Raw genomic sequence first — 13,011 nt, 5'->3', positions numbered from 1 at the left:
CGAAAACCGGGATTTCTACCAAACGGCGGCGTGGAGAAGACATCTAAAGGTAGGAGAAGAATAGCCTTTCTTAAGGCTATTCCTAAGGGAGAAAAAAATGGGATTTCAATGATTGGATCCCTTTAACCTGAAAAGTCATATCAGATAGTAAAGCAATACAGCCATGTACATGTAACCTAAAGGCTGGAGCTTCAGTAACGCTCTTATATAAGGACAAAAGTAAACGCTGAATCACATGACAAAGCCGATTCGCTGACAGCTTGTAGAGGAGGCTGCAAAATCATGTTTAGAAGAGAGTAGTAATGAATGAATATTCAGGAAATCAGTTTTATTACATGACACAAAACCACATTGTGCAGGAGAGATTTATTGTATCATTCTAACATGACTTATGCTGAAACTTAGAAAAACAGCATTTTGGTGACTGATACTCTTCAAAGAAACGGCATTGTATTTCCCACCATTTGAGGAATAGATACATTTTAGAAACATTTTATAAAAATAAAAAAGTATACATTTTTAAATGTACTGTCTCTACCACTCATTGTATACAGCTTTGTGCAAAGGCCAATACAGGGTTTTCTTTTTTAAATTAACGTTTATTTTCTTGTAGTCGTTCCTGTGTAGTTTATACAGTATATATTGGATATATATATTTATACTGTTCTGTGGGGGTAGATGCAAGTCTTCTATATAAGAGGTCATATTGTTGCCCTTTGGACTCAGTTGCCCAAACCACCCCTTTAATGATATTCTAGCTAAAGTAAGGGTGTACACATCTGTACAAGTATATGTAAATAATAGACACTTCCCACACTAGACTAGTAAGATCACATTTAACTGTCACTGCTACTACAACTGAGTCCAAAGGACAATAATATGACCTCTTATATAATAGTCTTACATCTACCCCCAAAGAACAGGAAAGCTGAAAACTCAAAACACATCCACTGGGTAGCCACGTATAGAAAAATTGATGGTAGACATCTTGTAATATAGTGCAAAATCATGTTTTGAAAAGCTGGTTATCTCTTTCCACAAATATATAGCCATGTACAGCTAAGAAGAAAAGGTAGGGAATGACATTTATACCCGGGAAAGTCTATAGTCTTCCTTTAGTAGACACGATTTATTGGCTCACGGCTAAATTACTCTTAATGATACAATTTCTGTGTTTGTTATTTAGTGAAGATCTGATAGAAAAAGCAACGACAATGACAAAATAACATTCGCATTTGTTTATTGTTCTAAAGTACATAGTAATTACCAAGCGTTGCCTAATGATGCTTAAAATTGAAAAGGTTTCAGACACCCATAAAACTCCAAAAAAAACAGAAGACTACCAAACTTAGCTGCGGAAGGCCTTGAATATCTCCATAGTGTTATGGTTATTATCAGATTTGCAATTTACATGATATCAGTGTTTTCAAATAAACCAAAATGTAGACTTTACTTTCACAATGCAACATTTATTTCATCAGTGTTGTGAATATTCTATGTGATTTACGCTGTGTTCCTTCCATCATATTTGACTGCTCATAATGAAGTTAATGTATTTTCATGCTTTATGAATCTCACAAAGCTTATAATTTAATAAAGATGGAATTTTATGCAAATATGTAATCCTTCTAGGATAGTTTTCTTTAGTGCTTAGTATATTTGTGTGCTATGCTTATTACTGTCACATTTAATACAGACAGAATACTAAAACATAAAGAGTATCTCCTACTAAAATCAAATTATTTCCTGACCATACAAATCCCTGAATTGACTTGTGAAGCCTTTAATATTCTAGTAATAAATTTGTTCGCTAACTTGGCTTGCTGCACACTTTGACAGATGTTGGGTCACAACTACCAATGGCAGTCATTGCCATGCCCATAAAAGTCATCCAGCCCTTCCCAATGTTTCAATGGCAAACACTGTAAGGCTATGTTTACATGACAGATTTAAAACCAGGTTGTATTTTCCATGGCGGAACTCGGAGGGTCATTTGAAGAGTTCTTATATGGATTTGATGACAGCACCAAAATTTTGCTATAGAAATTTCCGATGCATGTGGATGAATTTACTTAAATAAATTCACCCACAGATTTAAGATGGAATACATCCTCAAGTCTGCCCGGCCATGTAGTATGGAGGAGGTGAGAGTGTTAGGGTAAGTTCACATAGAGTTTTTTGGTTAGGATTTTGAGGCCGTATTCGCCTCAAAATCCTGACCAAAAAGACAGCTCCCATTGAAATCAATGGGAGCTGCTCAGGAGCTTTTTCTGGGAGCTGTCACAAAAAAGCGAGGTTGGGGGCCACACAGTGGCTCAGTGGTTAGCACTGCAGCCTTGCAGCGCTGGAGTCCTGGTATTCAAATCCTGCCAAGGGCATAAAACCATCTGCAAGGAGTTTGTATGTTCTCCCCGTGTTTGCATGGATTTCCATCCCATATTCCAAAGACATACTGATAGGGAAGAAATGTAGATTGTGAGCTCTATGTGGGGCTCACAATCTACATTAAAAAAAATTCTTTTCTTCGGGCTGTTCGCCTCGCGATTCGGTCTGAAGACACTCCCTCCTCTAGACTAGGCCCATTCATTGGTCCGAATCCGGAGTGGAGTGCAGGCTAGATGCTGATGCAGTGCACCGGCTTTCAGTCGCGGCTACCCGGCTTTTAGATCGGAATCTGAGGCGGCCTCCAAAAAACTCTGTGTGAACTTACCCTTAAACTCAAACACAGAAGAAGGGTGGACCACGCTCACTGGTCAAAGGATGAAGGAAAGTTGGATATATTGACCGCAACTTTTTATTGAAAACAGCAGAACACATTTCGGGCAATCAAAAGCCCTTTCTCAAGTGCTTGGATGCTAGCGATAGGGGGCCTGGCGGCAGCCGCTGCCATTGCCGATTTTTTTCTTTTAATAGGCTGTTACCTGCTGATCTCAAAAGTTCGCCACAAGGCCCCGCCATTCATAGTCACGCCACTGACACAAGCTAACCTAAGTATGAAGAATTATAAGACAGCTTTATTTTACTATGGGTAATAGAGGCAAATCATCCAAAAGGCAAGTCATAGAATCCACTGACAAGTATTGCCAAGGCTACAATTTTGCTCAGCAGTGTATAATACAGCACGGCTGATGCCTTGATTCATATGTGATGTCTTGGATAACATGGTATTATGGAATGGGGGGGGGCTATCGTTTTTGTTCTCATGGCTTAGCCACATCATTCTGGGCATCAAAGTGTCATCTACCTATTATGCCTATTGCTAGTGATCTGTGACAGACTGATGCATAACATGATTTGCATGAATATATATTACCATAGTACCACAAAATGAAAAGCCCTTTACAGTCCATTCTTATTCACAGCTGCATTCATAATTCTGCTGGATTCTTTCAGGCTCAAAGCTCATAGCTCTTAACATGCTATATAGAGTGTGATCTAGTGATTTACATTCTGAAAATGGTAATTTTTACACCAGTCATTGTACAGTAATGTGATAAGAAATCCTAATGTGACTGTCCTGGAATACAGCTCATTGCATTATAGAGGCTCAGCTTTATGGTTTCTTAGGAGTCTCTTATCAAGTTTCAAGGCTTTTTCAAGGAAATGGCAGTGTTCACATAATGTCCCTTACAAAACATTGACTGTTTTTTTTTTAGAATCCGGGCGTGACAGACAGTCTTCAATCTCAGATGTAGGTTCCCTGGCATAGCACTTACATAAGTGTAACATGGTGATATATATGAAATTGGGGGGGCCAAAGTTGAATAACAGAGGCATATCTGGAAACCGTATACGAGGATATTAGGAATGCTACAGATTACTGTTCCTTCGCTAAGCTAAGTTCACACGCAATCACGCGTGTGCATGTTCCGGGGTGGCTCGGTGCAGTGTGCGGCATCCCGTCACGGCTCTCCGCTCCAGAGTAATAATAATAATAATAATACATTTTATTTATATAGCGCCAACATATTCCGCAGTGCTGTACAATTTATAGGGTTTAGATACAGACATACATAACAAAGAACGTCATTTCACACAATGGGACTGAGGGCCCTGCTCAAAAGAGCTTACAATCTATGAGGTAGAGGGGGTGACACAAGAGGTAGCAGGGGCGGCATTGCTTATACAGTGTTCAGACAATTTTGTGCATTAGGAATTGTGATAGGCTTGTCTGAAAAGATGCGTCTTTAGTTTGCGTTTGAAACTGTAGAAGTTGGGAGTTAATCTGATTGTCCGGGGTAGAGCATTCCAGAGAAGTGGTGCAGCTCGGGAGAAGTCTTGTATACGAGCATGGGAGGTTCTGATAATAGAGGATGTAAGTGTTAGGTCATTGAGTGAGCGGAGAGCACGGGTTGGGCGGTAGACAGAGATGAGGGAAGAAATGTAGAGAGGTGCGGCATTATGGAGAGCCTTGTGGATGAGAGTAATAACTTTATATTTTATTCTATAATGAATAGGCAGCCAATGTAGCGACTGGCACAGACCGGAGGCATCGCTGTAGCGTCTAGCCTGATAGATGAGCCTGGCCGCTGCATTCAGAATAGATTGTAGAGGAGAGAGTTTAGTGAGGGGAAGACCGATTAGTAAGGAATTACAGTAGTCAAGGCGAGAATGAATCAGAGAGACAATAAGTGTCTTTAGTGTATCTCTGGTAAGGAAAGGGCGTATTCTGGAGATGTTTTTGAGGTGGAGGTGACATGAACGTGCGAGTGATTCAATATGAGGGGTGAAGGAAAGGTCTGCGTCAAATATGACCCCAAGGCAGCGGGCATGCTGCCTAGGAGTTATAGTAAGGCCTGAGACTGCAATGGATATATCAGGGACAGATCTGTTAGATGGTGGAAACAGTAGTAGTTCAGTCTTAGAGAGATTTAGTTTCAGATAGAGCGAGGACATGATATTAGAGACAGCAGAGAGACAGTCACTGGTGTTCTGAATGAGTGCAGGGGTGATGTCACGGGAAGATGTGTATAATTGGGTGTCATCAGCATAAAGATGGTACCTGAAGCCAAATCTGGTGATGGTTTGTCCAATGGGGGCTGTGTAGAGAGAAAAGAGCAGGGGGCCGAGGACCGAGCCCTGAGGAACCCCAACAGCAAGGGAAAGAGGAGAGGAAACAGAGCCCGCAAATGATACACTGAAAGTGCAGCCTGAGAGATAAGAGGAGAACCAGGAGAGCGCAGTGTCATTGAGGCCAACTGAGCGGAGCATAGTGAGGAGAAGTTGATGGTCAACAGTGTCAAAAGCTGCAGAGAGGTCCAGAAGAATAAGAAGAGAGAAGTCACCATTGGATTTAGCCTTTAGTAGATCATTAGAGACTTTTGTGAGAGCTGTTTCAGTAGAGTGCAGAGCGCGGAAACCAGATTGTAAGGGGTCAAGCAGAGAGTTAGCAGAGAGATAACGGATTAACCGAGAATAAACCAGGCGTTCCAAAAGTTTAGAGATGAAGGGGAGGTTAGAGACGGGTCGATAGTTAGCAGCACAGGATGGGTCCAGGGAGGGTTTTTTCAGTAGCGGGATTATAACAGCATGCTTGAAGGAGGATGGGAAGATTCCAGAAGAGAGAGAGAGGTTAAATATTTTAGTAAGGTAAGTAGTGACAGCAGGGGACAGAGATTGGAGAAGGTGTGAGGGGAAGGGGTCACTACTGCAGGTTGTGGGGCGAGATGAAGAAAGTAGCTGGGAAACTTCCTCTTCTGTGACAGGTTCAAAAGATGAGAATGGACAGTCTAAAGTGCGGCTGGTGAGGGGATCAGTACTATCGTAGGTGTGGGAGTCAATGCCACCTGGGGCTTGGGCAGTAATTTCCTGACGGATCTTATCAATTTTATCATGGAAATACATGGCCAGGTCATCAGCACTAAGGTCTGTGAATGGCGTCTGCACCTTGGGTGTGAGTAAGGAGTGAAAGGTTTCAAAAAGCCTTTTAGGGTTGCTGGAGAGAGAAGAGATGAGGGCGGTGAAATAGTCTTGTTTGGCAAGGTAAAGGGCAGAGCTATATGTTTTAAGCATAAACTTGAAGTGGAGGAAATCTGCAGGTGAGCGTGATTTTCTCCATAGACGTTCGGCACACCTAGAGCAGCGCTGAAGAAATCGTGTCTGTGGCGTGTGCCAGGGCTGATGCCTCCTATGTGGGACTTTACGAGTGGAGGGGGGAGCAACCTCATCCAATGCATTTTTGAGGGTATCATTATAGTGACTGGTGGCCAGATTGGGACAGGAGATTGAAGAGATGGGGGACAGGGAGGACTGTAGAGTATCTGAGAGGTGCTGGGTGTCAATAGCACGCAAGTTCCTATATGTGTGATGGGTAGGGGCGTCTTGTGAAGGGGAGAGAGCACTGATGGTGAGAGATAGAAGATTGTGGTCAGAAAGCGGCAGAGAAGAGTTAGAAAATTTAGAGACTGTGAGGAGTCGATGGAAGACTAGATCAATCGTGTTACCGTCTATATGTGTGGCGGAAGAAGAACATTGTGAGAGACCAAGAGAAGTGGTTAATGAGAGAAACTGTGAGGCAGCCGGGGAGTGAGGGGGGGCAATAGGGATGTTAAAGTCACCCATGATGAGGGTAGGAATGTCACTGGATAAAAAGTGGGGAAGCCAAGAAGCAAAGTGGTCCAAAAATTGGTAGGGTGAGCCAGGTGGGCGGTAGATCACAGCTACACGTAAGGAGAGTGGCCGGAAAAGTCTGATAGCATGGACTTCAAATGAGGAGAATGTGAGTGAGGGGACCGGGGGAATGGACTGAAAAATGCACTGCGGTGACAGCAGTAATCCTACCCCACCACCCTGCCTGTTGTCAGGCCTAGAGGTATGTGAGAATTGTAGGCCACCATGACACAGAGCAGCAGGGGAGGCAGTGTCTGCCTGCTGGATCCAAGTTTCAGTAAAGGCGAGCAGGCCGAGGGATTTACTAAGGAATAAGTCATTAATATATTCTAGTTTGTTACACACTGAGCGGGCGTTCCAGAGAGAGCAGTTAAAGGAGACAGGGGAGAGATGAGGGGAAGGAACACGGTAAATATTGATGAGGTTTGTAGGCCTTCTATGTGTGCAGGAATGAATGGGCCTACTCCTGAGGGAGGTGTCGAGAGGCGGACGCCGCGGCTGAATCAGCCGCGGAGTCCGCCTGAAGAAAGGGCATGTTGATTCTTTTCTTGCCGCTCACGGAAAAAAGTAGCCTGGTGTTCTACATAGACCTCCATCGTGAGGGCGCGGATTATGACGTGGATTCAGCGCCATAATCCGCCCCCTCTTAGCCCTTACAATCTCTATATAGTTATGAATAGATTGACAACTGGGCGTTACTGTTCTTGTCAAAGAGTTGCGTCCCTACACGGCATAGATTAAGCAGTGTCAGATGGTGTTGGGCCCTAGTTATTAGTAGAGATGAGCGAACACTAAAATGTTCGAGGTTCGAAATTCGATTCGAACAGCCGCTCACTGTTCGAGTGTTCGAATGGGTTTCGAACCCCATTATAGTCTATGGGGAACATAAACTCGTTAAGGGGGAAACCCAAATTCGTGTCTGGAGGGTCACCAAGTCCACTATGACACCCCAGGAAATGATACCAACACCCTGGAATGACACTGGGACAGCAGGGGAAGCATGTCTGGGGGCATAAAAGTCACTTTATTTCATGGAAATCCCTGTCAGTTTGCGATTTTCGCAAGCTAACTTTTCCCCATAGAAATGCATTGGCCAGTGCTGATTGGCCAGAGTACGGAACTCGACCAATCAGCGCTGGCTCTGCTGGAGGAGGCGGAGTCTAAGATAGCTCCACACCAGTCTCCATTCAGGTCCGACCTTAGACTCCGCCTCCTCCGGCAGAGCCAGCGCTGATTGGCCGAAGGCTGGCCAATGCATTCCTATGCGAATGCAGAGACTTAGCAGTGCTGAGTCAGTTTTGCTCAACTACACATCTGATGCACACTCGGCACTGCTACATCAGATGTAGCAATCTGATGTAGCAGAGCCGAGGGTGCACTAGAACCCCTGTGCAAACTCAGTTCACGCTAATAGAATGCATTGGCCAGCGCTGATTGGCCAATGCATTCTATTAGCCCGATGAAGTAGAGCTGAATGTGTGTGCTAAGCACACACATTCAGCACTGCTTCATCACGCCAATACAATGCATTAGCCAGTGCTGATTGGCCAGAGTACGGAATTCGGCCAATCAGCGCTGGCTCTGCTGGAGGAGGCGGAGTCTAAGATCGCTCCACACCAGTCTCCATTCAGGTCCGACCTTAGACTCCGCCTCCTCCGGCAGAGCCAGCGCTGATTGGCCGAAGGCTGGCCAATGCATTCCTATGCGAATGCAGACTTAGCAGTGCTGAGTCAGTTTTGCTCAACTACACATCTGATGCACACTCGGCACTGCTACATCAGATGTAGCAATCTGATGTAGCAGAGCCGAGGGTGCACTAGAACCCCTGTGCAAACTCAGTTCACGCTAATAGAATGCATTGGCCAGCGCTGATTGGCCAATGCATTCTATTAGCCCGATGAAGTAGAGCTGAATGTGTGTGCTAAGCACACACATTCAGCACTGCTTCATCACGCCAATACAATGCATTAGCCAGTGCTGATTGGCCAGAGTACGGAATTCGGCCAATCAGCGCTGGCTCTGCTGGAGGAGGCGGAGTCTAAGATCGCTCCACACCAGTCTCCATTCAGGTCCGACCTTAGACTCCGCCTCCTCCGGCAGAGCCAGCGCTGATTGGCCGAAGGCTGGCCAATGCATTCCTATGCGAATGCAGACTTAGCAGTGCTGAGTCAGTTTTGCTCAACTACACATCTGATGCACACTCGGCACTGCTACATCAGATGTAGCAATCTGATGTAGCAGAGCCGAGGGTGCACTAGAACCCCTGTGCAAACTCAGTTCACGCTAATAGAATGCATTGGCCAGCGCTGATTGGCCAATGCATTCTATTAGCCCGATGAAGTAGAGCTGAATGTGTGTGCTAAGCACACACATTCAGCACTGCTTCATCACGCCAATACAATGCATTAGCCAGTGCTGATTGGCCAGAGTACGGAATTCGGCCAATCAGCGCTGGCTCTGCTGGAGGAGGCGGAGTCTAAGGTCGGACCTGAATGGAGACTGGTGTGGAGCGATCTTAGACTCCGCCTCCTCCAGCAGAGCCAGCGCTGATTGGCCGAATTCCGTACTCTGGCCAATCAGCGCTGGCCAATGCATTCTATTAGCTTGATGAAGCAGAGTGTGCACAAGGGTTCAAGCGCACCCTCGGCTCTGATGTAGCAGAGCTGAGGCTGCACAAGGGTTCAAGCGCACCCTCGGCTCTGATGTAGGAGAGCCGAGGGTGCACTTGAACCCTTGTGCACCCTCAGCTCTGCTACATCAGAGCCGAGGGTGCGCTTGAACCCTTGTGCACACTCTGCTTCATCAAGCTAATAGAATGCATTGGCCAGCGCTGATTGGCCAATGTATTCTATTAGCCTGATGAAGTAGAGCTGAATGTGTGTGCTAAGCACACACATTCAGCTCTACTTCATCGGGCTAATAGAATGCATTGGCCAGCGCTGATTGGCCAGAGTACGGAACTCGACCAATCAGCGCTGGCTCTGCTGGAGGAGGCGGAGTCTAAGATCGCTCCACACCAGTCTCCATTCAGGTCCGACCTTAGACTCCGCCTCCTCCAGCAGAGCCAGCGCTGATTGGCCGAATTCCGTACTCTGGCCAATCAGCACTGGCTAATGCATTGTATTGGCGTGATGAAGCAGTGCTGAATGTGTGTGCTTAGCACACACATTCAGCTCTACTTCATCGGGCTAATAGAATGCATTGGCCAATCAGCGCTGGCCAATGCATTCTATTAGCGTGAACTGAGTTTGCACAGGGGTTCTAGTGCACCCTCGGCTCTGCTACATCAGATTGCTACATCTGATGTAGCAGTGCCGAGTGTGCATCAGATGTGTAGTTGAGCAAAACTGACTCAGCACTGCTAAGTCTGCATTCGCATAGGAATGCATTGGCCAGCCTTCGGCCAATCAGCGCTGGCTCTGCCGGAGGAGGCGGAGTCTAAGGTCGGACCTGAATGGAGACTGGTGTGGAGCGATCTTAGACTCCGCCTCCTCCAGCAGAGCCAGCGCTGATTGGTCGAGTTCCGTACTCTGGCCAATCAGCGCTGGCCAATGCATTCTATTAGCCCGATGAAGTAGAGCTGAATGTGTGTGCTTAGCACACACATTCAGCTCTACTTCATCAGGCTAATAGAATACATTGGCCAATCAGCGCTGGCCAATGCATTCTATTAGCTTGATGAAGCAGATTGTGCACAAGGGTTCAAGCGCACCCTTGGCTCTGATGTAGCAGAGCTGAGGGTGCACAAGGGTTCAAGTGCACCCTCGGCTCTCCTACATCAGAGCCGAGGGTGCGCTTGAACCCTTGTGCAGCCTCGGCTCTGCTACATCAGAGCCGAGGGTGCGCTTGAACCCTTGTGCACACTCTGCTTCATCAAGCTAATAGAATGCATTGGCCAGCACTGATTGGCCAGAGTACGGAATTCGGCCAATCAGCGCTGGCCAATGCATCCCTATGGGAAAAAGTTTATCTCACAAAAATCACAATTACACACCCGATAGAGCCCCAAAAAGTTATTTTTAATAACATTCCCCCCTAAATAAAGGTTATCCCTAGCTATCCCTGCCTGTACAGCTATCCCTGTCTCATAGTCACAAAGTTCACATTCTCATATGACCCGGATTTGAAATCCACTATTCGTCTAAAAAGGAGGTCACCTGATTTCGGCAGCCAATGACTTTTTCCAATTTTTTTCAATGCCCCCGGTGTCGTAGTTCCTGTCCCACCTCCCCTGCGCTGTTATTGGTGCAAAAAAGGCGCCAGGGAAGGTGGGAGGGGAATCGAATTTTGGCGCACTTTACCACGTGGTGTTCGATTCGATTCGAACATGGCGAACACCCTGATATCCGATCGAACATGTGTTCGATAGAACACTGTTCGCTCATCTCTAGTTATTAGTAGTGGATTTATAGAAGGTACTTGCACATCATAGAATTTTAAAGAAAAAAATCATGCTGAATACAAGCATTTATTAATTTTTTTTTTTTTAATGCTTTCAGGAGTTGAACCAGTACAAAATGTACTAAGTGAATAAACATTGTAAACTCTGCAGGGTCATCTACATAGAATGGCGGAAAGCATCTAAAGTTCTCAATTGTATAGTGGACCATTGTATTATTGAAATGGCAGGATCCAGAGAAACGTCAAGGGTGTGGGTGGTCTGGACACATGGATCGAGGTTGAGGCTGCAGACAAACTATTGTGTGTTATACTGTCTACTATCTAACAAATACACCGGAGAGTTTGTGTGTGAATTACAGCTTAACAAATTGGAGGGATTTTGTAATGATTATTGTGCAAAAACACAATATATATTACAATTTGGTTGTCTTTTTGAGTCCTTCCTTAGTATTTCATAATCTAGACATGTCAGTATAGGTAACAAGACTCTATGAGTTATTTTACATACATTACAATTTTTTTTACCCATTTTAAAAAAGCTTTTCATGTTACCTGACAACACAGTGAAGACAGCAGAAAACGCGTTTAACTTCAGACCATCCACAACGTTATTTGACTGAAAGAATTCTAGGCACATAAGGCTGAATCCAACAACTAACAGTAAAATGAACAGCACTTCAGACACCACGGAAAGCCAGAGCACGCCTGCAACACAAACAGCGACAAGAAAATCAAAAAATTTGAATTTTATGCACAAACTTAAGAAAGTAGGTAAAATAGAATCTTAACATACAGTCTTCATTGTATTACTGTTGTATTGGTAAACTGCGTAAGCTCATAATATGTTTTATAGAGAAGAATAGACAACCCTTTAAGTGATACAGTCCTATGAAAAAGTTTGGGCACCCCTATTAATCTTAATCATTTTTAGTTCTAAATATTTTGGTATTTGCAACAGCCATTTCAGTTTGATATATCTAATAACTGATGGACACAGTAATATTTCAGGATTGAAATGAGGTTTATTGTACTAACAGAAAATGTGCAATATGCATTAAACCAAAATTTGACCGGTGCAAAAGTATGGGCACCTCAACAGAAAAGTGACATTAATATTTAGTAGATCCTCCTTTTGCAAAGATAACAGCCTCTAGTCGCTTCCTGTAGCTTTTAATCAGTTCCTGGATCCTGGATAAAGGTATTTTGGACAAAAATTCAAGTTCAGTTAAGTTAGATGGTGGCCGAGCATGGACAGCCCGCTTCAAATCATCCCACAGATGTTCAATGATATTCAGGTCTGGGGACTGGGATGGCCATTCCAGAACATTATAATTGTTCCTCTGCATGAATGCCTGAGTTGATTTGGAGCAGTGTTTTGGATCATTGTCTTGCTGAAATATCCATCCCCGGCGTAACTTCAACTTCGTCACTGATTCTTGAACATTATTCTCAAGAATCTGTTGATACTGAGTGGAATCCATGCGACCCTCAACTTTAACAAGATTCCCGGTGCCGGCATTGGCCACACAGCCCCAAAGCATGATGGAACCTCCACCAAATTTTGCAGTGGGTAGCAAGTGTTTTTCTTGGAATGCTGTTTCTTTTTGGACGCCATGCATAACGCCTTTTTTTATAACCAAACAACTCAATCTTTGTTTCCAAAATGAAGTTGGCTTCTCCAAATGTGCTTTTGCATACCTCAGGCAACTCTATTTGTGGCGTACGTGCAGAAACGGCTTCTTTCTCATCACTCTCCCATACAGCTTCTATTTGTGCAAAGTGTGCTGTATTGTTACCGATGCACAGTGACACCATCTGCAGCAAGATGATGCTGCAGCTCTTTGGAGGTGGTCTGTGGATTGTCCTTGACTGTTCTCACCATTCTTCTCTGCCTTTCTGATATTTTTCTTGGCCTGCCACTTCTGGGCTTAACAAGAACTGTCCCTGTGGTCTTCCATTTCCTTACTATGTTCCTCACAGTGGAAACTGACAGGTTAAATC

At 44.7% G+C, this 13,011-nt stretch overlaps 1 protein-coding gene across 1 annotated transcript in view; it reads right to left on the bottom strand.

The window, feature by feature from the left end:
- The window catches only part of GSG1L (GSG1 like), a 105,527-nt gene that overhangs the window by 14,719 nt on the left and 77,797 nt on the right, over nucleotides 1–13,011 (bottom strand). Inside the window, exon 3 of the mRNA XM_075286013.1 lies at nucleotides 11,563–11,715. Coding sequence (XP_075142114.1) covers nucleotides 11,563–11,715 — 153 coding nt within the window. The remainder of the gene's footprint in view (nucleotides 1–11,562; nucleotides 11,716–13,011) is intronic.

Source organism: Leptodactylus fuscus, chromosome 8, assembly GCF_031893055.1.
Source record: "Leptodactylus fuscus isolate aLepFus1 chromosome 8, aLepFus1.hap2, whole genome shotgun sequence".
In the NCBI taxonomy this organism is placed as follows: domain Eukaryota; kingdom Metazoa; phylum Chordata; class Amphibia; order Anura; family Leptodactylidae; genus Leptodactylus; species Leptodactylus fuscus.
The sequence above is the reverse complement of the archived record's forward strand: the minus strand, read 5'-3'. Positions and strand labels throughout refer to the sequence as shown.